A 26664-nucleotide genomic window follows, 5' to 3' on the forward strand; every position below is an offset into this window, starting at 1 on the left:
GGAAAGAGGAGCGAGAGCCCGGCGATGGCGGCTGCGCCGGCCTTGAAGCACTGGCGCACCACGCTGGAGCGGGTGGAGAAGTTCGTGTCACCGCTCTACTTTACTGACTGTAACCTCCGCGGCAGGTGTGGCCCCTGGTCCCCCGCAGCCGGCCGACCGCATCCGTGCACCTCAGGCTTTCCTTCCGGGGAGAAACCCAAGCTGCAGCCACCCGGGCCGCGGGACGAAGTGCCCGCCTCGGGCAGGGCAGGGGCCGGGGAGGAGGGGGTAGGGAATGGACTGCGCCGCGGAGCGGCCAGGCAGCCCTCTTGGTGGAGGATCCAGGGAAAGTGCGGCCCCACCGGCCAGCTGGCCCCCAGGCGGAAACGGGGCGGCCTCCAGCATGTGCCCATCGGCCCGTCCCACGCAGGCTTTTTGGGGCCAGCTGCCCTGTGGCTGCGCTCTCCAGCTTCCTGACGCCGGAGAGACTTCCCTACCAGGAGGCAGTCCAGCGGGACTTCCGCCCGGCGCAGGTCGGCGACAGCTTCGGACCCACGTAGGTAATGCCCAGCGGGTGGGCGGGGCCACGGGCCTAAGGGAAGTTCCAACCCAGTTCCCAGCCACACCTTCGTTGTCTGCCCTCTGCCCTAGACAACTACGTGGGATCGAGCAGCACCCTCTGCTGGGAACAGCTCCCTGGTGCCTGAGTCTTCAGGGGATGGTTTTCATTCCCACGTAGCCGCCTCTGGACATCCCTTAGGAAGGGCACCCTAGGGATCACGAACCTTTGACGCCTCTGCCTGTTTCCCTCATCTTGCTTCTCACCTTGTTGCTCCTTTCTTGTGACTCAAAGCTGAGTACCTTGTGACACTGCAGATGCTTGGAGAGTTTCAAGCCCCTGCCGACACTTTGTCTAAGGAAGGATATCAGGATAGGGCTTCTACCTCTAGGCCTATCACAACAGCTCTCTTGCAGATGGTGGACCTGCTGGTTCCGGGTGGAGCTGACCATCCCAGAGGCATGGGTGGGCCAGGAAGTTCACCTTTGCTGGGAAAGTGATGGAGAAGGTCTGGTGTGGCGTGATGGAGAACCTGTCCAGGTGAGGAACCCTGCCGTAGGGCCAGGTATGGCCACATTTCAGCCCTGAAATGACTACAGCCTTTCTCCTGTGGACTCTTGAGTAGCCACAGCTGAGTTGCTCTGCCCACAGGGTGGTATCAGGATTTCAGGACTAGGGAAGTTGCCACTTGGGCATCTGTGCAATTGGTCCTTAGTTTTTATTGTATATAATACAAACTTATAGGAAAACATTTCAAACAGTTCTAGGTAAAGTAATGGATCTCTCCCTATCACCCACCCCATTCCCCAGCTATAACCACTGTTAAGTGTCTTATTCATGCTCCACCCTTATCAGGTTTAGTCCTTATACTCCTATCTAGTAGGTCTTTATACCCATTTACAAATTAAGAAACAGATGTGTAGAGGTTAGTTGACTCACTCAGGTTCACACAGCTTCCATTTCAAATTGGACTGACTCTCAATCTGGGGTTAAGACTGTTCTTCCTGGCTACAAGAAGGCAGAGACCATCCCTCCCTCCCTTCACTGGCTCAGCAAATATCTCCTGGTGTCCATTCTGGGCCATACCCTTAAGCACTAGGGTGTAGCAGGGAATGAGGCAAACCTGCCCCTGACTTCATGGAGTTTCTTTTCAGGTATTTATTTAGGGGTGCAGAGGCCACCAGAATCCACACTCAGGCTGCCTAACTCCTTCCCAGGGCCCTTTCCATAAGACTATGGCTTTGCCATTGGTAAACAGGCTATTTGATGGTCATGGTGCTGGCTGCCATGGGAGTTGGGGCATCTACTGCCAAGGGTCCCTGATTGGCCAATCTTGGCCCTGCTTGGGAGAGAGGACCCAGAGCTGGGAACCAGATGGAGGGGCCTGACTCCCCATGGCTTACACTTTACCTGAACTGTCCAAAAGCCTCAAGCCTTGTCTCTCTCACTCCCCTCCCTACTAGGGTTTAACCAAAGAGGGTGAGAAGACCAGCTATGTCCTGACTGACAAGCTGGGGGAAAGAGACCCCCGAAGGTGAGTCCCTGTACCCTGGTTGACCAGTGCTGTCAGGGAGGGAGTACCAGTGAGCAAGAAGGAGCTGAGGCCCAGAGTGATCTCATAAGCACCCCTCTGCTCCAGCACAATCATCCTCACATCTCATTGTTTGCTTTTAAAAGCATGATTTTTTCCTAACCATGAAAATAATGGGCTGGGTGCAGTGACCCACACTACACTGGGAGGCTGAGTGGGAGGATCACCTGAGCCCAGGAGGCCGAGGCTGCAGTGAGCCATGATCACACCACTGCACTACAGCCTGGGCAACAGAGTGAGACCTTGTCTCAAAAATAATAGCAATGTTTGCCTGTGATAAATACAGGAAAGCACAAAGAAGTAAATAACTACCGTTATTCCACTCCCTAGAATAGAGATGAACATTATTAACATCTCAGCATTCTTTTTTTTTTTTTTTTTTGAGACGAAGTCTCCCTCTGTCACCGAGGCTGGAGTACAGTGGCACGATCTTGGCTCACTGCAACTTCTGCCTCCCAGGTTCAAGCGATTCTTGTGCCTCAGCTTCCCGAGTAGCAGGGATTACAGGTGTGTGCCACCACGTCCAGCTTTTTTTTTCTTATTTTTAGTAGAGAAAGGGTTTTACCGTGTTGGCCAGGCTACTCTCAAATTCTTGACCTCAGGTAATCTGCCCGTCTCAGCTTCCCAAAATGCTGGAATTACAGGCATGAGCCACCGCACCTGGCCCAGTATTCATGTTCTTGGTGTATCTTTCCGGCATAGTTTTTTTGGGGAGGTTTTTTGTTTTTGTTTTTTTTTGAGACAGAGTTTCGCTTTTGTTACCCAGGCTGGAGTGCAATGGCACGATCTCGGCTCACTGCGACCTCCGCCTCCCAGGTTCAAGCAATTCTCCTGCCTCAGCCTCCCGAGTAGCTGAGATTACAGGTGCCTGCCACCATGCCCAGCTAATTTTTTGTATTTTTAGTAGAGAAGGGGTTTGACTCTATTGGCCAGGCTGGTCTCAAACTCCTGACCTCAGGCAATCCACCTGCCTGAGTCTCCCAAAATGCTGGGATTACAGGCATGAGCCACCATGCCCGGCTCATCCCGGTATAGTTTTTACTAGTCAAGATTGTATCCTGACTTCTTACATTCCATGTTATAACATGGACATTTTATGACACCATTAAAAACACTTCTTAGACATTATTAATGTATTTTATATTGATTGAACACTGTTTCAGATGCTTCCAGACACTGGGAGTATGGTGGTGAATAAAATAGTCCTTGCCGACAAAGGGAGACAGATCCACTCATATAATTACAAAACTGAGGGCTCAGGAAGAAAATCCTGGGTACTCCACTGAGGAATTTGCTCTAGACTTAGCGGGGAAGTGGAGTCAGGAAGGCCTCCCTAAGGAAGTCGTGTTTGCTCCCTGAAGCCTAAGTATGGCATCACCACAGCCCAGCCTGTTCTCCAATGAATGGCCTGCCCATGTTGGCCATGTTGGTTTTAGATCTTGGGTCTAAAGTTCGAGCCTGGGAGATCTGAACATACTTTTAATATGCAAAGAGGGTTCTAAAACCAAGGCAGTGCTTTGCAAAGACAACTTTGGAAATATAAGACTAAACAGCAGTGTACTTTACATGGTTCCAAACTTTGCTACTTATTCTCTCTGACAGCAGGACATGGGATCCATCTGGTGTTTGTACCACAACCCTCCCACATGCACTCTTGTCACACTGTGGGATCCTCTGGGTAGTGGATCCTGGAAGCAGACAGGTTGGGCTCAGCTGGATGCCTCCTGGGTGCCCCCTCCCCAAGTCCCCAGAGTGCTGTGCCAGTCCCTTCTTAGCCTGAGGCTGTCTCCCCATGTTTGTAGCCTCACTCTCTATGTGGAAGTAGCCTGCAGTGGGCTCCTGGGGGCCGGGAAGGGAAGCATGATCGCAGCCCCTGACCCTGAGAAGATGTTCCAGCTGAGCCGGGCTGAGCTAGCTGTGTTCCACCGGGATGTCCACATGCTCCTGGTGGATCTGGAGCTGCTGCTGGGCATAGCCAAGGTACTTAACACCCCCTGTACCCCCTGCTACCCTCTAGAGCCCTGCTCCAAGAAGGTTGTTCCTTGGGTCAGATAAATGGGACTCTGGGAATCCAGAGTAGGACGAGGGTTTCCACCTGCTTGAGGGTTGAGAGAATTTTCCTATGTGAAGGGGAGGAAGGAGACGGTGCTGAGCAGGGGGACCAGCAGGGAAAAAGGGCTGGGGGTCAGGGGAGCTCTGCTGAGAGCCCTGAGGAGATCAGTGGGGCCTAGGTCTGGAAGCTGTGCTTGAAAAGGGGATTAAGGGGCAGAACCCTGCTGCAGGGCCTTGGGAAGGACAACCAGCGCAGCTTCCAGGCCCTGTACACAGCCAATCAGATGGTGAACGTGTGTGACCCTGCCCAGCCCGAGACCTTCCCAGTGGCCCAGGCCCTGGCCTCCAGGTTCTTTGGCCAACATGGAGGTGAAAGCCAACACACCATTCATGCCACAGGGCACTGCCACATTGATACAGGTAGGACAGCAGCTGGTTGGGCTGGCTAGGGAAGCAGGAGTGCTCTTGAAGACCTGGATGTGCCCTAGAAGCACTGTGTGATGCTCAGCAAGTTCTTGCCCCTCTTGGACCTGCGTTTTCCCCATCTGTAAAATGGGGCTGGGGGGGCTGGACTGTGGGCTCTGCTTGCTTTGGATTCACTTATTATTTTTTTTCCTTTTTTTTTTTTTTTTTTTTGAGACGGAGTCTCACTCTTGTCACCCAGGGTGGAGTGCAATGGCGTGATCTCGGCTCACTGCAACCTCTGCCTCCCGGGTTCAAGCGATTCGCCTGCCTCAGCCTCCTGAGTAGCTGGGATTACAGTCACCCACCACAACGCCTGGTTAATTTTTGTATTTTTAGTAGAGACGGGGTTTCACCACGTTGGCCAGGCTGCTCTCGAACTCCTGACCTCAGGTGATCTGCCTGCCTTGGCCTCCCAAAGTGCTGGGATTACAGGCATGAACCACTGTGCCCAGCCGCATTTATTCTTTCAACAAAATCCGATGCCTCATGGGGCCCATGTTAGATATTGAGGGTAGGATTACAGAGACAGATTCAGCAGGCAGAGTTGGTGTCACAATGGTGGGGAGTCTGGGGCACTGGAGAGCACAGGAGAGGTACTTACTCCAGCTGGGTTGGGGGATTCCAGAGAGGCTTCCTGGACAAGTTTGCAGTGTCGGAGTTTTACGGGAAATCCACATTTTTAACAAGCTCCTGAAGGTATTGATTCTGATGCAGCTGAAGTTTTGGGATCACAGAACAAGGGCTTTCTCTGCTGTGCCAAGATGTAGGGTAAGGTGTGAGAGGTTCTGGGCTGGTAAGGAAGGAACTGCAGCCTGGGAGTCAGGAGAGGCTGTAGCAACCTCTGGTAGGACAGCTGGCTCCATCCTGGGAGCCATGCCTCTGTTCCCAGGTATACATCAAGCGTGTGCAGGGGCAGGGTAGTCCCTGCTACTTCTCGTAGGATCCTCTAGGGGATGTTTAATTCCCCAAGAGGACTGAGGCTATTCTGGGGCCTGGAGTCTCCATTTCCTGACCTGTATAATTGGCCTCATAGCACTGCCGCCACCTTTCCCCAGCCCCTCCTCCCACCTCGCTGGAGTGAAGTGAAGTGACCGCTTAGGAGGGACACCACAGGGCTTTCCAGGGTGAAGGGCCTGGGATGGGAGGGGGGCTAGGTGACCCTCTGGGGTCCCAGCCCGGGCCTGGTCAGCCTTGCTGCTCCCTCCATCCTCCACCCCACTCTCTGTATAGCCTGGCTTTGGCCCTTCAAAGAGACTGTGAGGAAATGTGCCCGGAGCTGGGTGACCGCCCTGCAGCTCATGGAGCGGAACCCTGAGTTCATCTTTGCCTGCTCCCAGGTCAGAGGGACAGCTTTGAGGGGGAAGGGAGGCACGTGGCCCTCCCTGGAGCTCCACAGGCCCTGAAGCCTTCCCGGGCCTGGGGGCAGGGCTGCTCCTCACCCTCAGCCACCCACTGAGTCCCATATGCTCAGTCCTGGGTGGGGCCCTTGTCACTCTGGTCCCAGCTCCCTTCAACCTGCCCACAGGCGCAGCAGCTGGAGTGGGTGAAGAGCCGCTACCCTGGCCTGTACTCCCGCCTCCAGGAGTTTGCATGCCGTGGGCAGTTTGTGCCTGTGGGGGGCACCTGGGTAGAGATGGTAAGTGCACTGGGCACTCCTCAGCCTTGAACCACATGACAACAGCCTTCCCTCAGGTAGCGCCAGCCCTCCCGGCTTTGCTGGTGAGTTTCCGCAGGCCACTCATCCCCGCTGTGTGGCAGGGCTGGCTCATTAGTCCCTGGGATCTCAAGGCCTGGGACTTCAAGGGGGAGGAGAGCCTCCAGTGCTGTGACAAGTTGCATGGCCTAGTCCTAGGCACCCCCTCAGGCAGATGGACAGTCAGGCCTGAAGGACAGGGGTCCTTCCTGAGTTCTGGCTGTAACTCCCATGTTTGAGCAGCCTTGGCTTCTGCTGCAGGGATTGGGTTGGCCTGAGCGCCTGCCTGCTGCCTGTCCAGCACTGACCTGGGCTGCCTCCCACTTCCTTCACTGCCAGGATGGGAACCTGCCCAGTGGAGAGGCCATGGTGAGGCAGTTTTTGCAGGGCCAGAACTTCTTTCTGCAGGAGTTTGGGAAGATGTGCTCCGAGGTAGGCTGAGAGCTGCTACACCAGGCTGTGGGCAAGTGGGGCTGGTGCTCAACTTGGAGTGCTGAGGGGCTGAGGCTGGGGTGAGTCCGCCTGGAGCTCTTGTTCCTGCACTCCAGGATCCTCTTTCTCCGCAGTTCTGGCTGCCGGACACCTTTGGCTACTCAGCACAGCTCCCCCAGATCATGCACGGCTGTGGCATCAGGCGCTTTCTCACCCAGAAATTGAGCTGGAATTTGGTGAACTCCTTCCCAGTAAGCAGGCCCCAGGGGGGACAGGGTCAGAGTGGGCCTCAGTCCTGCGTGGCCCATTTGCCTCTCCCCCTTATCATGGGGTCCTAGACAGACCACCAAACCCTCATTCTGCCTCTGCCAGGGTCACATAGCAGGCAGGGGCAGGACCAAGTCTGGAAGGCCTGGTTCTGCCTCAGCCCTGACTCTGGCCTCTCTGCCCTGCCTCTGTTTCCCTGCTGGTAGCACCATACATTTTTCTGGGAGGGGCTGGATGGCTCCCGTGTACTGGTCCACTTTCCACCTGGCGACTCCTATGGGATGCAGGGCAGCGTGGAGGAGGTGAGGGGTCACCTAGGGTGGTGGGGTAGGGGCAGGCTGGAGAGGGCTGGCTTGTCCCAGGCTGATCCATGCTGGCCTGCCCTCACCTGTCTAGGTGCTGAAGACCGTGGCCAACAACCGGGACAAGGGGCGGGCCAACCACAGTGCCTTCCTCTTCGGCTTTGGGGATGGGGGTGGTGGCCCCACCCAGACCATGCTGGACCGCCTGAAGCGCCTGAGCAATACGGATGGGCTGCCCAGGTCAGGCCGGGCCTTGGCGCTCCTTTAGCCCCACCCTGGGCCCTTGCCATGAGCCCTGCCTTCCCTCAGACATTGGGCCCAACCCCTCCTCTGGACCTTGTCCTGTCCCAATCCTAGACCACGGGTTCCTCCAAACTTCCACCCTGGGGGTGGGTGGGGGAAAAGCTGAAGCTGGTAAGGACTCCAGCCCACTAGAGAGAGAGGCTCTCCTAGGGCGTCCAGGGCTGGCAATGTGTGAATGGGGAGCTTTCTGGAGTGGCTCCTCTCTGTAGGAGCTGGATCTTTTGCTCTGGTGTGGAAGAAGGGTGAGCCATGTGGTCTCCAAGGCTGGGAGACCTAGGCTTGTGGTCTCCTCAGGGTGCAGCTATCTTCTCCAAGACAGCTCTTCTCAGCGCTGGAGAGTGACTCAGAGCAGCTGTGCACGTGGGTTGGGGAGCTCTTCTTGGAGCTGCACAATGGCACATACACCACCCATGCCCAGGTCAGGGGGAGGTTGCAGGGCCGTGGAGGGAGGGTGTGCCCTTGATCCTGCAGAGGGTCAGAGAAGGCAGTAGGGGACAGAGCCCAGGCCAGATCCAGGGGAAGAGAAGTTTGGAGGAGAGAAGTTCAAGACCTGGGTTGGTCAAGAAAGGTTGAAGGAGGCAGAAACCCCTGAAGAAAGAGGGGTTTGGGCTGCAGGGAGAAGAGGGAAGGCATTTAAGGCAGGTCACCCACCAGAGGCCTTCTCCACGAGGCCCTTGGGGAGTCCTCAGGGATTCTGAGCAAGGGAGGGCTTTGGAAGGTGTCCTGGGACACCTAAGCAGGCTCCAGACTAATCTTCCCATCCTGGGCTCAGATCAAGAAGGGGAACCGGGAATGTGAGCGGATCCTGCACGACGTGGAGCTGCTCAGTAGCCTGGCCCTGGCCCGCAGTGCCCAGTTCCTATACCCAGCAGCCCAGCTGCAGCACCTCTGGAGGTCAGCCCAGTTCTGCCCCTGCCACCCACCTGACTACTCACTGCAGATACCTCCGTGCCTGCCTCTCCCAGCCTTCCCATCCCTGCCCTTGGCCCCTGCAGGCTCCTGCTTCTGAACCAGTTCCATGATGTGGTGACTGGAAGCTGCATCCAGATGGTGGCAGAGGAAGCCATGTGCCACTATGAAGGTTAGGCTCACAATAGTCCTGCCTGCTCTCTCCAACCTCAGGGCTGAACCCGGAGTGTCCCCTGTGGGATACCCATGGGCTCATTCTAGACCTGTTGCCCACCTATGACCAGCCAGTCTTTCCTCAGACATCCGTTCCCATGGCAATACACTGCTCAGTGCCGCAGCCGCAGCCCTGTGTGCTGGGGAGCCAGGTCCTGAGGGCCTCCTCATCATCAACACGCTGCCCTGGAAGCGGACCGAAGTGATGGCCCTGCCCAAACCAGGCGGGGCCCACAGCCTAGGTACAAGCTGAGGGGAAGGGTTGCTACTGCAGCAGGAAGGATGGAGGCCAGACAGATCAGGCCTGGGATACCCCTAGGGATCTGGGTGCGCCTAACTGGAGAGTAGTAGCACATCTTCCACCACCCCATCCCCACCTGCGCAAGCTTCCTGAAAGGTCAGGAAGGCTACACTGATGCCCAGGCCTCACCCCCAGCCCTGGTGACAGTGCCCAGCATGGGCTATGCTCCTGTTCCTCCCCCCACCTCGCTGCAGCCCCTGCTGCCCCAGCAGCCTGTGTTCGTAGTACAAGAGGTGAGTCCTGCATGTCCTGAGGGGCAGGAGCTGTGCTGGGATACTTTCTAACAACTGAGGGTCCTGAACTCCCCTGCCTGGAGCAAGTGGTGAGGCGGGGCTGGGGTTGGGGTGGGAAGACTTTTGGTGTGGGAAGCCCCTACAGACTCAGCCTCAAGGCCTCCTCCCACAAAGACTGACGGCTCCGTGACTCTGGACAATGGCATCATCCGAGTGAAGCTGGACCCAACTGGCCGCCTGACGTCCTTGGTCCTGGTGGCCTCTGGCAGGTGCCAACTCCTCACTGCCCCTTCCCAGTGCCTGGCAAGTAGACCCCAGCCCATTTCCTCTCTCCACTGGCCACAACACTGCCCACAGCAGCCCATCAGTGGCTCTGGGCTGGAACCCACACATGGAGCAGGGCAGGCTGGGCAGTAGTCCCCTGTCCGCTGGGTCTACTTACTCCACCCTACCCCACCAAGAGCAGCTGGAGAGAGCGAGGTCAGTTGTTTGTACAACATCAATCCCATGTCCTTCCAGGGAGGCCATTGCTGAGGGCGCCGTGGGGAACCAGTTTGTGCTATTTGATGATGTCCCCTTGTACTGGGATGCATGGGACGTCATGGACTACCACCTGGAGACACGGTATGGGCTGGGCAGCATGTGGGGATGGTGGACGTGGTGGGAACACAGGCTGCTCTGGATCAGTATGTCCACCCCTGTCCCATAGGAAGCCTGTGCTGGGCCAGGCAGGGACCCTGGCAGTGGGCACCGAGGGCGGCCTGCGGGGCAGTGCCTGGTTCTTGCTACAGATCAGCCCCAACAGTCGGCTTAGCCAGGAGGTCGTGCTGGACATTGGCTGCCCCTATGTCCGCTTCCACACCGAGGTAGCGCGGGGGTAGGGGGTGGCTGTTTCCCCCAGGTGTGCTTGGTAAGGAGGGGCCAGCCCCAGGCCTTGGTGTGTCTCTTCATTCCCTGACTCCCACCCTCCTTCCCGCTCCCAGGTACACTGGCATGAGGCCCACAAGTTCCTGAAGGTGGAGTTCCCTGCCCGCGTGCGGAGTTCCCAGGCCACCTATGAGATCCAGTTTGGGCACCTGCAGCGACCTACCCACTACAATACCTCTTGGGACTGGGCTCGATTTGAGGTCTGACATGGCAGGGTGGGGGTAGCCTTGGACTCCTCCCTGGCTGGGGAGACTGCTTGTGTGGAACAGGCTAGGGAGGAAGAGGATAATCAACATTTGCTGCTTCCTAACGTGTGTGCCAGGCATTGCACTAAATGCTTTACATTGGCCAGGCATGGTGGCTCACGCCTGTAATCCCAGCACTTTGGGAGGCTGAGGCGGGTGGATCACCTGAGGTCAGGAGTTCAAGACCAGCCTGCCCAACATGGTGAAACCCCATCTCTACTAAAAATACAAAAATTGGGCCGGGCGCGGTGACTCATGCCTGTAATCCCAGCAGTTTGGGAGGCCGAGGTGGGCGGATCATGAGGTCAAGAGATCGAGACCATCCTAGCTAACACGATGAAACCCCGTCTCTACTAAAAATACAAAAAATTAGCCGGGCGTGGTGGTGGGCGCCTGTGCCTGTAGTCCCAGCTACTTGGGAGGCTGAGGCAGGAGAATGGCGTGAATCTGGGAGGCAGAGCTTGCAGTGAGCCGAGATCGTGCCACTGCACACCAGCCTGGGCGACAGAGCGAGACTCTGTCTCAAAAAAAAAAAAAAAAAAAAATACAAAAATTGGCCGGGTGCAGTTGCTCAGGCCTATAATCCCAGCACTTTGGAAGGCTGAGGCGGGCGGATCATGAGGTCAAGAGATCGAGACCATCCTAGACAACATGGTGAAGCTCTGTCTCTATTAAAAATACAAAAAAATTAGCTGGGTGTGGTGGCACGCGCCTGTGGTCCCAGCTACTCGGGAGGCTGAGGCAGGAGAATCCCTTGAACCCTTTAGGCGGAGGTTGCAGTGAGCTGAGATTGTGCCACTACACTCCAGCCTGGCAACAGAGTGAGACTCCATCTCAAAAAAAAAAAAAAAGAAGCCGGGCGTGGTGGCACATGTCCTGTTATCCCAGCTACTCGGGAGGCTGAGGCAGGAGAATCACTTGAATCTGGGAGGCGGAGGTTGCAGTGAGCTGAGATCAAGCCACTGCACTCCAGCCTGGGTGACAGACTGAGATCCTGTGTGAAAAAAAGTTTTACATTTAATTTGATACTCATGATCATTCGATGGGGTGAGTATTATTATTTATTACCATTTCACAGATAAGGAAACTGAGGCTTAGGCAGGTTGGGTGGCATGCCCAGGGACCCGTACAGTGGGAGCTGGAGTTCAGTTGTGTGGTTCTAGAGCTTGTGCTCGGCCTAGTGACAGGAGCTCTGGAGTCTGGGAGCACAAAGAGGGGCACAGGGCCACCAAGTGGGTCTGGGATCTGCCCTCCAGGTGTGGGCCCATCGCTGGATGGATCTGTCAGAACACGGCTTCGGGCTGGCCCTGCTCAACGACTGCAAGTATGGCGCGTCAGTGCGAGGCAGCATCCTCAGCCTCTCGCTGTAAGTGGGGTACCCACCAGGCCTGGGAGCTGGCATGGGGAAATGGGTCTTCCTGACCACAACTCCACCAGCTTCAGCCTGGCCCCTACCCGCCCTCCTCACCCCAGCTTGCGGGCGCCTAAAGCCCCGGACGCTACTGCTGACACAGGGCGCCACGAGTTCACCTACGCACTGATGCTGCACAAGGGTGAGTGCTGGGGACGGTGGGGACGGTGGGGCCTTCCTGCAGCCCTAGACACCTCTCTGCCCTTCTCTGAGCCCAAACCCCAGCAACCTGGCTCCCTGCCCCTTCTAGGGACAGGGGAGGGTAGCCCCCATTCTCCACCAGCATTGTTTCCTGGTCGTACCCCAGGCTCTTTCCAGGATGCTGGCGTTATCCAAGCTGCCTACAGCCTAAACTTCCCCCTGTTGGCTCTGCCAGCCCCCAGCCCAGCGCCCGCCACCGCCTGGAGTGCCTTTTCCGTGTCTTCACCCGCTGTCGTATTGGAGACCGTCAAGCAGGCAAGGGGTGGGACGTACTGGGGGCGGGGTTCCGAACTGGGCCCGCCCTCGGGCCCGCCCACCAGCCGTGTTCCTCTGCAGGCGGAGAGCGGCCCCCAGCGCCGCTCGCTGGTCCTCAGGCTGTATGAGGCCCACGGCAGCCACGTGGACTGCTGGCTGCACTTGTCGCTGCCGGTTCAAGAGGCCATCCTGTGAGTGGCGGTGCGGGATAGGGGCGGGGATCGAGTCTCGCCCTCGCAGAGCCTTCATGGCCCCCCTCCTGTTCTCCAGCTGTGATCTCTTGGAGCGACCAGACCCTGCTGGCCACTTGACCCTTCGGGACAACCGCCTGAAGCTCACCTTTTCTCCCTTCCAAGTGCTGTCCCTGTTGCTCGTGCTTCAGCCTCCACCACACTGAGTCCCTGGGGCTGGGGTTTTGTTTGTGGAAGGCTCTGGGGACTCCTAATTTCTGTTTCCCCAGCCTAAAGCAGGGATCAGTCTCTTCTTGCGGAATAAATCCTTGGATCAGGAACCCTGCTGGTAGCTGCTGCTCGGTCCCCTTAGGGCCCATCCTCAGGCTTGAGGTGGGGGTGAGAGGTCTGGGGTGGGATGGTTTGCCAGGTATTTGGTGGGTAGGGGCAAGATCCTAAGGTACCTGTGTGTGCAGGGTCTGGGTTGCAGCCCCCACAAGAGAGATTGGGGACCTCGAGCCACCAAAAGCCAATGAAGAGACCATGAGTTGAGAAGCCCCTCCCCTGTGCTAGCAGGCAAAGGGCCTGGGCCTGGGGCTGGGGAGGGGCCGAAGGGTGGGTTTTGCCTGGCTCCTGCCAGGATGAGGGGGCAGCCCTGGACCCTGGAGAATCTGGACTGGAGGAGCTATGGCTCCTGGGCTGCCTGGGGCCAGGGTCTTTGTACCACCTCTGAGGGGCTGTCCTTGCAGAGGCAGACTGTCCTCTGATAGAGCCAGAGACTTGACTGGGATGGGGGCTCACTTTGCCTTGTGAGGAGCTGGGCCTTCTGTCACCAGGACCGGGCAGCAGGCCCTTCCTACCTTGCCATCTCAGACCAAGAGGGGCCAAGAAGTTCAAATTTATCAGTTTATTAAAAATGCAGCATTTTTCACATGAGCTTTAAAGATGTGGAAGATGGGGTACAATTAAAAACATGAGAGTTGTATAGGGAACAGCTGTAGGGCCTGTTTGCACCTTCAGATATTGCCTGCTCCCAAGAATTCAGACCCCCAGATTCAGGGCAAGACAATAAGAAAGGGTGAGTGCAGGCAAGGAGACCCTCCTGCTAAGAGGCTGAGGTCTCCTCCGGTTCCAAGGATGGGGTGTCAGCCTTGACCTTCCGGGGTCTGCGATGGCCTGGGGGAAGAACAGGCAAGATGGTCAGCTCAGACTCCCAGGGGCTGCTGTGGCAGCCTCTCTCCCACCTTTGTACATGCGCTCCTAGGCCACCATCCCATCCTCTCCTGTAGAGCCAGTTTCTGGGAGTGATGAGCAAAGCCCACCAGAGGCTGCCTGTCGCCCCTTCCTCCTCCCCTTCTTGGGCACTGTGGGAGCTTCTGGGTCCTGCTGGAGGCTGGTCCCCTCAGGCCGCTGGGTTGCAGTCCTCTTAGGAAGGTCTCTCTTTGCCCTTCGTGTCCTGGAAGGGGCCTTGCTTGGAGGCGAAGGGTCCTGGATGGAGGAGACACGGGTCCCTGAGGGGCTGAGAGAGCAGTTCAGAGGTTGGTTAGGGCCCACCACTCCCCCCACCCTCTTAGGGTAAGGCAGCTGCTTGGGAGGGGCAGCCAGGGCTGGAGAGTGCAGGGGAGGAGGAGGCAGGAGCAGGCAGCCATACCTCCACTCTGTCCTCAGGACTTGGCTCTGTGGCCTTGGATTTCTTTTTGCGGGACTTGCGCCCTGCAGGACACTGGTGTTGGAGTTGGAGGGTCCTATCCTGCCCAGGGGTGACTCCCAGGGTTGCAGGGGGATAGGGTGGAGAAGGGTGCTGTAGCCCTTGCAGGCGTAAAGTCCTTTCTGCTCTCTTAGCCTATTACATTAGGAGTAGCTTACCTTTGGGTGCCAAGGGTCCAGGATCCCCCTAAAATGGGATGGGGATAATTCAGGAATCAGCCTGGGTTGGCACAGGGGCAGTATTCCTTGGAGAGGCAGGACTCACACACACCCATCCAGATCAGTGTAGCTTCTCCCCTAGGAAGCCTCTAGGACATCCCCCATGTTTGAGTCCACATCAGCAAAGCTGCTCTGCCCTTGGCTACTTCCACTTGGGCTACCTGCCTTGGGCTACTTCCACTAGCTGCAACCCTGAGATGCAAGGGAGGGGAGGGATGTGACCCTCAGGAACAGTGTGGTCCTTGGAGGGTCTAGACAGACCCTGAACATCACCACCCCAGTTCTTGTGACCCCATGTTTCCACCCGTCAGCCTCCTGGGGTCTCTGTTTGCCTGTGTGAACAGTAGGGCCCAACCTGGAACCAGATGGTACGGCCATGCCGGTCCTGCAGGGAGCTCATGCCTGGCATGCCATAGCAGCGCAGCCAGGCTCGAAAGGCGGCAAAGTCCTCCTCCCCGCTCTCTGACCCGTAGCCTTTGCCCCCTGTGGGACAGAGGAACAGGCAGAGATCAGAGGGCAGGCTCAGGTTGGGAGGAGTGGGGAGCCTGGTTAGACCTGGCCCAGACCTCAGCTACACAAGCTGATGGACTGAGTCAGGGGCCACACTCTCCCTCCTCTGGTGATGTGACCTCAGCTGGTTTCTTCCCACTCGGCCATGGGTTTCCCATCCTGGAGTGGGATTAAGAATCCTTGTCCTGGCCCTGTGTAGTGGCCACACCTGTAATCCCGACACTTTGGGAAGCTTAGGTGGCAGGATCCCTAGGGGCCAGGAGTTCAATACCAGCCTGGGCAACATAGGGAGACCCTGTCTCTACAAAAAAAATTTTTAACAATTAGCCTGGTGTGGTGGTGTGAGCCTGTAGTCCTAGCTACTTAGAGGCAGATGTGGGAGGATCACTTGAGCCCAGTTTGAGGCTAGTCCAGGCAACATGGCAAGATCCTATCTCTAACAAAAATACACATGTGCGTGTGTGTGCGTGTGTGTAAATATATAAAAGAATCCTTGTCCTGCCTGCCTCATGGGCAGCTTGGAGGAAACCCTTTTTTTTTTTTTTTTTTGAGATGGAGTTTTGCTCTTGTTGCCTAGGCTAGAGTGCAATGGCACGATCTCAGCTCAACTGCAACCTCCACCTCCTGGGTTTAAGCGATTTTCCTGCCTCATCCTCCCGAGTAGCTGAGATTACAGGTGCCCGCCACCATACCTGGCTAATTGTTTGTATTTTTAGTAGAGATGGGGTTTCACCATGTTGGCCAGGATGGTCTCGAACTCCTGACCTCAGGTGATCCACCCCACTCGGCCTCCCAAAGTGCTGGGATTACAGGCATGAGCCACTGCGCCCAGCCTGGAAACACTATTGACAAGTGAGGAGGCCTAGTCTGTGGAGTAACAACTAGGGCTACAAACTTCCAAATCCGTGAATCAGGTCCAGAGAGGGACAAGTGCCCCAGGGTTACACAATCATTTGCTGAAGCAGAGGTTGCTGCCATCTTTGGCCTCACCCAACTGGACCACTTCCTTGGGTACTGAGTGACATAGCTCCAGCAGGTCCGGATTCTGCAGCTTGGTCCTGATCTTCTGGCTCAGGGTCAGCTCCGGGCTCTGAGGAAGGGGCAGGGGCAGGACCTGTCTGTCAGCGGGGCCATGTAAAGGCAGCTGACCTTCCCTCTGAGCTTGGCCAGACCTTGGGCAGTTCATCCCCTCCCTGCCCCCGTTGTTGAGCTAAGCTGGGGACACCTGACCCCACCCATCTCCTTGCCGGCCCATGTGGACACCAGTGTGCCAGCACGTGTGCTCCATCCCTCTCTGGGCTCACCGGCCTGCGCTGCTGCAGGGCCTCCAGGACTGAGCGGGCCTTCTCAAAGGGGGGGATCTTCAGCCTGTAGTGGGGGCAGGGGAAGCCATGCTAGGCAGTGGGGAATGTGGGCACACCTGGCCCACCCCAGTCCCCATGCCCATGCCTGCTTGCTGACCGGTACAGGATCTCTGCCCGCAGATAGTTGCCAATGCCATTGAAGAACCTCTGGTCCAGGAGGGCCTCGCAGATGGGCCGGTCAAAGGCCTTGTCTGCTAGGTTTCGTAGCACATTCTCCCTGGAGGGACACAGTCTGGGTGTGTAAGACCCATCCCCACCCTCCATGGGATGGGGAGAGGGGCTCAGAGAACCTGTTTCTGGGTGCAAGGGGAAGGAAACTGGGAGTTCCAGTTCCTCTTCTCCCTGCCCCAGTTTTCCTATCTGTTAAATGGGAACATCAAGGGATTTAAATTCATTGTGAAAGGACGACCGGGTGCAGTGGCTCACGCCTGTAATCTCAGCACTTTGGGAGGCCGAGGCGGGCAGATCACTTGAGGTCAGGAGGTCGAGACCAGCCTGGCCAACATGGTGAAACCCTGTCTCTACTAAAAATTCAAAATTAGCAAGGCATGGTGGTGGGTGCCTGTAATCCCAGCTACTTGGGAGGCCTGAAGCAGCAGAATCTCTGGAACCTGGGAGGTGGAGGTTGCAGTGAGTTGAGATCGCGGCATTGCACTCCAGCCTGGGCCACAGAGCGAGACTCCATCTCAAAAAATAAAAACAAAATTAAAAATAAATTCATTGTGAAAGGTGAAAAATACTGATCTAAAGTAACAAGAGGCTGGTGTGGTGGCTCTACACCTGTAATCCCAGCATTCTGGGAAGATGAAGCAGGAGGATCACTTCAGCCCAGGAGACCAGCCTGGGCAACAAGGAAGACCCCATCTCTACCAAAAACTTAAAAAGTAGCCAGGGGCTTAGTGATGCACTCCTGTGTTTCCAGCTACTCAAGAGGTTGAGGTGAGAGAATCACCTGAGCCCTGGAGGTTGAGGCTGCAATGAGCTGTGATGGCGCCACTGTACTCCAGCCTGGGCAACACAGCGAGACCCTGTCTCAAAAGAAAAAAAAAAAAAAGGCAACATGAGGTTGTAGATGAGGTTGTGGGTTTATCACCTCAGACTCCTCAGGACATGAGAACAGTGTGGCCACAGGACCTCAAGTGTGTTTGCAGTCTGGAGCTCCCTGTATAGCATTTGTGGTGGGTTAGAGACTATATGTGGGTTTGCCATTGGTAGGATCCATTCTTCTCAAGATCCTGGATATTGTCTGGCTCTGTGCAGGAGATATGTGGAGTACCAGTGAGGGCCCTAGAAGCCCCCAACCCCCCTCCAAGGGTCATGGGTCTCCCCTCCTCACCGTGAAGAGGATGTGCATCTTGTTTCTTTGCGGAAAAGGGTCATGGCAAGACTGACTAATGGGTGTGATGAGTGGGCCAGAAGACAGAGTTCTGGGGTGAAGGTACAAGGGTAGCCTGGGAGGTGCCCTGATCCCTGAGGGAAGCCAATTGCCACACGCCCCAGCTGGAGGACTAAGAAAACAGCCCAAATGCTCGTGGTCTGAGAGAAACTTCAGAGCCAGCTGGCAGAGTTAACTTGTGGCGTGACTCCCCAGGAAGGCTGAGGTGGGAGGAATCCAGTACCAAAGACAGATGTTTCCCTGGGGATGTGCTTGGGGTTCACACATGGGAAGGCCAGGAGTCAACTTTCTTCTAAGGCACCAGAGACATCTCCAACCCATCCCACAGGTATCCAAGTCTCCTAAGAGCCAACAGACGCACAGCATCCCCCAGAAAGGGAGAACTTGTCAAGCCTACTCCAGGCCTCTGCATTTGTGACTCTTGCCAGTTCCAATGCCTTCCTCTGGCTGGCTCCTTCTCATCAGTCAGGCCTCAGCTCAAACCTCCCTAGAGTGGCCATTGCTAATGTACCTTGACCCTCGGCCAAGTCATCCTCTACCTCCTTCACCTGTTGGGTTTTCCTAAGGCATGGGTCCATTTCTCATTCCCCTATCTTATGTGAACATCAGTTCTGTGGGAGCAGGGACCACATTCATCTTGTTCACTGCTGCACCCCGAGCCCCTAGAACAAGGCCTGGCACGAAGCAGAGACTCATACACGTTTCCTCTTCAGAGGAAAGGAAGTGGCCAACACTGTGCCATCTGAGGTGACCTGCATCGCATCCCAAGTGGGGCTGTTACACCCTCCTGCAGACAGGGAAGTGGCGCAGAGGAGACCACAGGACACAGAGTAGTGGGCAGGCCGGATGTGGGAGACCACAAAGCCCAAGGCGGAAGCCATGTCATGAGGTAGTCCCCTCCCCATCCCCTTGAAACAATTCCGCTCAGCCTCACTTACCATATTAAAGCCCCTCCACCTTCTCAGCCTCCTGGGAGCCCTGAGAGGTGGTGTGGGATTGTGGGTGGGAGCCCCAGCTTCTCTGACACTAACTGGCCACACGTCCTCAGGACAGTGCCTACCCATCCTCCTCTTGGCTCTCCTCTCTCCTCCCCCATCAGTTATTATTATCATTATTTTTTGAGACAGAGTCGTGCTCTGTTGCCCAGGCTGGAGTGGAGTGGTTCTGTCTCAGCTCACTGCAACCCCCGCCTCACCGGCTCAAGCGCTTTTCCTGCCTCAGCCTCCCGAGTAGCTGGGGTTACAGGCAGGTGCCACCAGGCCTGGCTAATTTTTGTATTTTCAGTAGAGACAGGGTTTCACCATGCTGGCCAGGCTGGTCTCGAACTCCTGACCTCATGATCTGCCCACCTCGGCTTCCCAAAGTGCTGGGATTACAGACGTGAGCCACCACACCTGGCCCCAAATTAGTTTTGAGTTTCCATGTCCATTGGCTCAGGGAGCTGACCCAGGACAGGGACACTGTCTTGATCTGCAGATGAGGGGACTAAGGCCCAGAAGGGGCAGGGACTCGCCCCTTGTTGGCCAAGAAGGCACTAAGAGAGCCAGGTGTGGAGCCCGCGACTATGTTCATCACACCTGGTGCTGGCCCTACCTGAACTGCTGGTACTCCTGCAAGACACAGGGCCCGCGGCCCGGCTGCCACTTTCCCCCAAGGTCCCAGCGGCCGAACCGGCGGATGTCCACGAAACATAGGGCGAGCCGGGGGCCAGGCGGGGCCGTGTAAAAGCGCAGGTGCGCATGGCGTGGCAGCTCCTCGCGGGGCACCAGCTGAAAAGAGCCGGACATGCCGAAGCGGAAGACCAGGGCCAGCGGCTCCTGTGGGGGCTGGGCCCCAGGCAGAGGGCTCAGTATCAGGCGCAGCTCCTTGCCGCGGGCTGAAGCTGAGATGCGGTAGGCACTGCTCTCAAAGGGCACTTCAGGGTTGCGGCTGACAGAGGACTTCTCCACGCAGCCGCCGAACACCAGCGCCCTGCAGGCCTCGTTCACAAACTGGCTGGCCAGGTGCAGCTCAGGGCCCTCAGGCATCCTGAGGGAGGGCGGCAGAGTCCTGTTGGGGAGGAAGGCAGCGGGTTGAGCCCGGTGTGGACTTTGTGAGGTAGGGGCTGTCAGCCCCATTTTTAGAGGAGAACTCGGAGGGTCAGATGGGCATGTGGCCAGCTGCGGCTGGCAGGAAAGTGCGGGCCTCGCCACGGCCCTCAATCCCCTACCCGGACAAGTGCCTGGAAAGCCCAGGGCGCTGGGAGCTAGGGCTGCAGAGGGAGCAGGACTCTCTGCCTTGCTGCTAACCGCTTCCTTCCATGGGCTTCCGCCGCGTTTAGAGGAAAGTCCGAACCCTTGCGGGGCCGCGGCTGCAGCCTTCTTCCGGGCTCCCCTCGCTCACTGATCTCATCTCCGCCTTGGCCCCTGCTGTCCCTCTGTCCTGGACACTTGAAGGAGACTTCCTGACCCCCCATCTGAGGGAGCACCCCCTCTGCACACGATCTTTCTCCAGGCCCTCCCACCATCTGAAAGGGTCTTAGGGTCGCGTGGCCGCCCCTCCCTGCGCCCCCACCCCACCCACTTAGGACGCGCCTGGATCTGGCCGCTCGGCCGCAGCGAGCCCCGGGCCTGCCCCACTGGCCGGACATCCCCGCGGCCGCCCCCGGGTCAGGGCAGGGGCTAGGACGAGGCGGGGGGGGTGCCTCCACGCGCTGGAGCCGCTCCCCATGGCTCCGCAGGAGGACGGCGGGCACTAGGAAGGGCTCCCCGAGCTCCGGCCCCGGGCCTGGGGGAGGGAAAGGGCCCGCGGTAGCGCCTGGTCCCTGGGGTGGGTGGTATCGACTCCTCACCTTCGCCCTCCCCGCTTTGCCACTTGCCTGTCTCCCCGGGCGGTTCGGAATCGGAGGCGAAGGTGTGCCTTAAGTGGAAGGGGGCACTTAGCGAAGGCGGACGCCCGTACCTTGCCCCCTCCACACCTGGGCGCCGCCCCTGGCCTGGCACCCACAGGGCTCGTTTTGCGGGAGAACGTGAGGCTCCAAATCCTAGTTCTGGGGAGGAGCGGCGCTCTAGGGCCCATCCTCCCCATGCCCCCACTGCGACCCTGTCCTCGGTTAATCCTGACTCCCCTCCTCTTCAGGGCCCCAAAGCCCATCCTCTCCTTAGCCCTACAGCGCACCCTCCGCACCCCGATCCTGCACGCCCCCTCCCCGGGAACCCATAGTCCTTTCCGCTCATCGCCACTGCAGCCACTAAAGGGTTAACGCCAGGACGGGCGGTGCCCGGGAGCGCGCTGGGAGCGGCTGGGAGGTGTAGTCCCTCAGGGAGGCGGTAGCGACTCTTCGGGGTGGGGTCCCCGAGCTGGGGGGGTTCCAGGCTTTGGGGCAGGCTTCGGGGCAGTTACCTGGCTGGGAGGTGGCGGAGGAACCTGACTTCCCACTGCCTGGCGCCGGCGGGATGCGGGGGCAGTTCTGAGGCCCTGGGTCGCCGCTGTCTCTGCGGTTGGGGGAAGTCACCCAGCTAGCCTGGGACAGGGTCGGCACCCCCAGCAGGAAACAGCGACGAGCCAGAGCGGAGTCGCCTGCAGCTGCGCGCAGGACGTGCACAGGTGCGCGGTACGCACAGGCCCTAGGGACCCGGTGGGGATCTTAAGCATCAACGAACAGTCAGACTTAACTCATAAACAAACATCATCACGGCCTGCCTGGTCAGAAGTGCAGCCAAGCAACAACAACAACAAAAAAAGGCGAGGAGGTAGACCCACTTGAGATGGTTCTGTTGCGGAGAGTCTCTGAAATCACAAGGCGCCAGCCTGCAAAAACAAGGAAGCCCGACACGTCCGGCGGAAGGAACCGCCAGTGCAAAGGCCCTGAGGGAGGAAAGAGATTGGTCACTGAAAGAACTCAAAGAAGTCCTGTGTGGCTGGAGTGTAGCTGCGGGTAATGCTGGCAGGTGAAGACAGAGAAGCAAACATGGCCCAGGTCAGGTCCGGTTGGGCCTCGGGAGGGCCTCCGTGTGGGGTCTGCATTTCGTTCTAAGTGTATACCTAACCCATCGCCACGATTTCCCCTCCTTCACACTACCCTGCTACGTCTCCTTATTAGGCGTAATAAAATTATGTGGCCTTGTAAGAAACTGGTTTTTAGAGATGCATGTTAAAGTATTGGGTATGAAATGTCATGATTTGTCTAATTTACTTTAAAATATTTCTGCCAAAATAAATGAATAGAATTAACAACCTGATATTAGTTGACAATATCTAATAATATCTAAGTTATTAGATATTAGTTAACAGTATCTTCTTTTTTTGAGACAGGGTCTCACTGTGTCACCCAGGCTGGAATGCGGTGGTGAAATCTTGGCTCACTGCAGCCTCCACTTCCCGCGTTCAAATGATTCTCCTGCCTCAGCCTCCCGAGTAACTGGGATTACAGGCGTGTGCCACATGCCTGGCTAATTTTCACATTTTTAGTAGAGACGGGGTTTCACCTTGTTGGCCAGGCTGGTCTTGAACTCCTGACCTCAAGTAATCTGCCTGCTTCGGCCTCCCAAAGTGCTGGGATTACAGAAGTGAGCCACCATGCCCAGCCAACAGTAACTTCTTAATATCATCTAATAGCTAGTTCACATCCAGATTTCCCCAATTGTCCCAAATATATATATATATTTATATATATATATACATACATACATATAGACAGGGTCTCACTGTGTCCCCCAGGCTACAATCATGGCTCATTGCAGCCTCCGACCTCCCAGGCTCAAGTGATCCTCAGCCTCAGCCTCCCGAGTAGCTGGGACTATAGGCACACACCACCATGCCTGGCTAATTCATGTTTTGTAAAGACGTGGTCTCACTATGTTGCCTAGGCTGGCCTCAAACTCCTGGGCTCAAGCCATCCCCGCACCTCGGGGTCCCAAAGTGTTGGGATTACAGGTGTGAGCCATGGTGCTCGGCCCTCAAAATGTCTTTATAGCTGGTTTGTTCAAGCAGATTCCAATATGTCTTTTTTTTTTTTTTTTTTTTTTTTTTGAGACGGAGTCTCGCTCTGTTGCCCAGGCTGGAGTGCAGTGGCGCGATCTCTGGTCACTGCAAGCTCCGCCTCCCAGGTTCACACCATTCTCCTGCGTCAGCCTCCCAAGTAGCTGGGACTACAGGCACCCGCCACCACACCCAGCTAATTTTTTTGTATTTTTTTGGTAGAGACGAGGTTTCACTGTATTGGCTGGGCTGGTCTCGATCTCCTGACCTTGTGATCTGCCCACTTTGGCTTCCCAAAGTGCTGGGATTACAGGCGTGAGCCACCGCGCCTGGCCAGATTATACCTTTTTAATAATTTTAAATCTAGATGAAACCACCTTCCCTCTCCCACCCACTTCATCTCCTTCTTTTTTTTGTCTTCATGATACCTTTCTGAAGAGTCTCAGACAGTTGTCCTTTGAGATAGATGCTGCATCACATTCTCAATTTGTCTGAATGTATCCTCAGGGTGTCACTGATATTGTCACAGAGATTGTTCCTCTATCTGTGGTTCATCCTGCAGGCTGGGAATTAGATCTAAAGGCTTGATTATATAAATATTCAGGGATACTTCCTAGGTGCTGCTCCGTACTTCATTGTTTTTTGTTTTGTTTTGTTTGAGATGGAGTCTTGTTCTGTCACCCAGACTGGAGTGCAGTGGCATGATCTTGGCTCACTGCAACCTCTGCCTCTTGGGTTCGTGATTCTCTTGCCTCAGCCTCCTGAGTAGCTGAGACTACAGGCATGTGCCACCACTCCCAGCTAATTTTTGTATTTTTTTTTTTTTTGACACGGAGTCTCACTCTGTCACCCAGGCTGGAGTGCAGTGGCGCAATCTCTGCTCACTGCAGGCTCCGCCTCCCGGGTTCATGCCATTCTCCAGCCTCAGCCTCTGGAGTAGCTGGGACTACAGGCGCCCGCCACCACGCCCAGCTAATTTTTTGTATTTTTAGTAGAGACGGGGTTTCACCGTGGTCTCGATCTCCTGACCTCGTGATCCGCCCACCTCGGGCTCCCAAAGTGCTGGGATTACAAGCATGAGCCACCGCGCCCGGCCAATTTTTGTATTTTTAGTAGAGAAGGGGTTTCACCATGTTGGCCAGGCTGGTCTCAAACTCCTGACCTCAGGTGATCCACCTGCCTCGGCCTCCCAAAGTGCTGAGATTACAGGGATGAGCCACTGCGCCTGGCCACTGCTCTGTACTTTCAATTGCATCATATCAGGAGGCACCCAATATCTCATTGTCCCACTTTAGTGGGAGCTGAAATTGATCAAGACGGGGGCTGTGGCAGCCAGACCTCTGCATTAGAAAACATATGCTTCATACCTTGTGACCACCAAATAATCTATGGAGTAATTTCTTTGTTGTTCTCGTTTAAATAAAGGTATAATTTACATATAGTAAAATTTACCCCTTTCAGACTGCAATATTTGACAAATATAGTCAGGTAACTGCCACCCCAATCAAGAGATAACACACATTGAAGCATTATTCCCAAGATGTGGAAACAACTGATACATGGATTTTTAAAAATGTGATATATAATAGGCTGGGCATGGTGGCTCATGCATGTAATCTCAGCACTTTGGGAGGCCAAGACAGGAGGATTGCTTGAGCCCACGAGTTCAAGACCAGCCTGGTCAACATAGGCAGATTCCATCTCTATAAAAAAAGAATTAGCAAAGCGGTATGCATCTGTAGTCTCAGCTACTCCAGAGGCTGTGGCTGGGGGACTGCTTGAGCCTGAGAGTCAGAGGCTACAGTGAACTGTGATCATGCCACTGCACTCTAGCCTGGATGACAGAGTGAGACCTTATCCCCATCCCTGCCCTCCTAAAAAAATGACAATGGAATATTATTCAGCCTTTAAAAAAAGAAAATACTGCCACATGCAACAACACGGGCAACCTCGAAGACATTGCACTAAGTAAGGTTGGTCACAGAAGGACAAATACTTAGGCTGGACACAGTGGCTCATGCTTGTAATCCCAACACTTTGGGAGGCCGAGGCAGGTGGATCACGAGGTCAGGAGATCCAGATAATCCTGGCCAACATGGTGAAACCCCGCCTCTAATAAAAATACAAAAATTATCCAGGTGTGGTGGCGGGTGTCTGTAGTCCCAGCTACTTGGGAGGCTGAGGCAGGAGAATTGCTTGAACCCAGGAGGTGGAGGTTGCAGTGAGCTGAGATTGTGCCACTGCACTCCAGCCTGGCGATAGAGCGAGACTCTGTCTCATAAAACAAGCAAGCAAAAAAACCCCAGAAAGACAAATACTTCATGGTTCCACTTATATCAGGTATCTAAATAGTTAAACACATAGAAGCAGCAAGTAGAATGGTGGTTGCCAGGAGCTGCAGGGAAGGAGGAAATGCGTAGTTGCTATTCAATGAATATAAAGTTTTGGGTTTTTGGCCAGGCGCAGTGGCTGGCAGTGGCTGACGCCTGTAATCCCAACACTACGGGAGGCCGAGGGCGGGGGGTGAATCACTTGAGGCCAGGAGTTCAAGACCAGCCTGGCCAACATGGTGAAACCCCGTCTTTACTAAAAATACAAAAATTCGCTTTGAGATCCTGTCTCGAAAGAAAATAAAAAAGTTTTAGTTTTTTGTTGTTGTTGTTTTTGAGACAGGTCTCACTCTAGAGTACGATGGTGCAATCTCGGCTCACTGCAGCCTCAACCTCCCAGTAGCTGGGATTACAGGTGGGGGCCACCACGCCTAATTTTTTGTATTTTTAGTAGAGACAGGGTTTTACCACGTTGCCAAGACTAGTCTCAAACTCCTAACCTCAAGCAATCCACCCACCTTGGCCTCCCAGAGTATTGGGATTATAGGCGTGAGCCACCGTGTCCAACCTCAAAGTGATTTTCTAATTCTCATTCTTAATATATCTGACAGAATCCATCTGTCAAATATAGCTTTAGCTCATTGACCAGGGCTATTTGGTTATCCTGACTAAAAAGATAGGATAAGCTCTTTTTAATTTTTTTTGAGACAGGGTCTCACTCTGTCACTCAAGGCTGGAGTGCAGTGGTATGATCATGGTTCACTGCAACCTCGAACTCCTGGGCTCAGGTGATCCTCCAACCTCAGCCTCCTGAGTAGCTGGGACAATGGTGCATACCACCACACCTGACTCATTTTTGTATTTTTTTGTAGAGATGGGGTTTTGCCATGTTGCCAAGGCTAGTCTCCTTGTGATTTTTTTATCACTTTGTTTATTCCCAGTTTTCATTTTTGTTTCTTCTTGCCCAAATGTGGCTAGTTGAACATATTTTAGAAATACTAGTCTGACTTATCTATAGTTTTATTTTTAATTGACAAATAATAATTGTATACATTTATGGGGTACAGTGTGATGTTTTGTTACATGTATACATTGTGGAACGATCAAATCGGCTGGGCACGCTGGCTCATGCCTGTAATCCCAGCACTGTGGGCGGCCGAGGCAGGCGGATCACCTGAGGTCAGAAGTTTAAAACCAGCCTGGCCAACATAGTAAAACCCTGTCTCTACAAAAAATACAAAAAATTAGCCAGGGGTGGTGGTGCATGCCTGCAGTCCCAGCTACTACAGAGGCTGAGACAGGAGAATCACTTGAACTCGGGAGGCGGAGGTTGCAGTGAGCCGAGATCACGCCACTGCACTCCAGCCTAGGCAACAGAGTGAGACTCCGTCTCAAGAAAAAACAAAAAACACAAAAAAAGATCAAATCAGGCTAATTAGGATATCCATTACCTCAAATATTTATTTCTTTGTGATGAGAACATTTAAAGCCCTCTTTTAGCTATTGTGAAGTATACATCATTATTAACTGGTCACTACGCTGTGCAATAAATCACCAGAATTTACTCCTCCTAACTGGAACTTTGTACCTTTTGACCAGTGTCTCCCCTTTCCCCCACAACCCACCCCCTCTCTCCTCCAGCCTCTGCTAACCACCATTCTACTGTCGACT

At 55.3% G+C, this 26664-nt stretch overlaps 2 protein-coding genes across 22 annotated transcripts; one reads left to right on the forward strand and one right to left on the reverse strand.

The window, feature by feature from the left end:
* On the forward strand, positions 1–13420 carry MAN2C1 (mannosidase alpha class 2C member 1). Of its 5 annotated transcripts, none has more exons than XM_032175795.2 (26): positions 1–125; positions 410–535; positions 955–1078; positions 2002–2072; positions 3932–4109; positions 4412–4601; positions 5877–5983; positions 6172–6282; positions 6679–6771; positions 6906–7022; positions 7245–7340; positions 7435–7580; positions 7938–8061; positions 8416–8537; positions 8639–8724; positions 8852–9007; positions 9202–9299; positions 9474–9568; positions 9819–9923; positions 10009–10165; positions 10283–10426; positions 11728–11837; positions 11945–12024; positions 12190–12338; positions 12420–12529; positions 12609–13420. In XM_032175795.2, the coding sequence occupies exons 1-26, from the start codon at positions 25–27 to the stop codon at positions 12733–12735; spliced, it is 3123 nt and encodes a 1040-aa protein (XP_032031686.1). In that variant the 5' UTR covers positions 1–24; the 3' UTR covers positions 12736–13420. The 5 variants fall into 5 exon arrangements, with proteins under 5 accessions (XP_032031686.1, XP_032031687.1, XP_032031689.1 ...); XM_032175796.2 differs by having other exon boundaries at positions 12259–12338; XM_032175799.2 differs by having other exon boundaries at positions 5–125; positions 9189–9299; positions 9436–9568.
* NEIL1 (nei like DNA glycosylase 1) lies at positions 13401–22035 on the reverse strand. 17 transcript variants are annotated; one of them, XM_058427743.1, is made up of 12 exons: positions 20535–21068; positions 19298–19753; positions 17261–17336; positions 16920–16993; positions 16406–16525; positions 16249–16312; positions 15935–16034; positions 14790–14917; positions 14375–14402; positions 14160–14221; positions 13831–13996; positions 13401–13684 (listed from the first exon to the last, which is right to left on the reverse strand). In XM_058427743.1, the coding sequence occupies exons 1-12, from the start codon at positions 20834–20836 to the stop codon at positions 13614–13616; spliced, it is 1647 nt and encodes a 548-aa protein (XP_058283726.1). In that variant the 5' UTR covers positions 20837–21068; the 3' UTR covers positions 13401–13613. The 17 variants fall into 17 exon arrangements, with proteins under 17 accessions (XP_058283726.1, XP_058283725.1, XP_058283724.1 ...); XM_058427742.1 differs by lacking the exon at positions 14375–14402 and having other exon boundaries at positions 13831–14027; positions 20535–21069; XM_058427741.1 differs by lacking the exon at positions 14375–14402 and having other exon boundaries at positions 20535–21067.
* Between the last annotated feature and the right edge of the window lie 4629 nt (positions 22036–26664).

The sequence above is a fragment of the Hylobates moloch genome, unplaced genomic scaffold (assembly GCF_009828535.3).
Source record: "Hylobates moloch isolate HMO894 unplaced genomic scaffold, HMol_V3 SCAFFOLD_14, whole genome shotgun sequence".
Taxonomy (NCBI): domain Eukaryota; kingdom Metazoa; phylum Chordata; class Mammalia; order Primates; family Hylobatidae; genus Hylobates; species Hylobates moloch.

Excerpts from the sequence above, each read along its gene's own strand:
- MAN2C1 (XM_032175799.2), top strand. The coding sequence starts at position 25 with ATGGCGGCTGCGCCGGCCTTGAAGCACTGGCGCACCACGCTGGAGCGG. Across the intron at positions 7,581-7,937 it reads AATACGGATGGGCTGCCCAG|GGTGCAGCTATCTTCTCCAA; the intron begins GTCAGGCCGGGC and ends TGGTCTCCTCAG. Across the intron at positions 10,427-11,727 it reads GGGACTGGGCTCGATTTGAG|GTGTGGGCCCATCGCTGGAT; the intron begins GTCTGACATGGC and ends TCTGCCCTCCAG.
- NEIL1 (XM_058427739.1), bottom strand. The coding sequence starts at position 20,836 with ATGGGCTTTGGGGCCCTGAAGAGGAGGGGAGTCAGGATTAACCGAGGA. Across the intron at positions 16,035-16,248 it reads CCCTGCAGCAGCGCAGGCCG|AGCCCGGAGCTGACCCTGAG; the intron begins GTGAGCCCAGAG and ends CCCCTTCCTCAG. Across the intron at positions 14,222-14,789 it reads GCCGTACCATCTGGTTCCAG|GGCGCAAGTCCCGCAAAAAG; the intron begins GTTGGGCCCTAC and ends AGTGTCCTGCAG.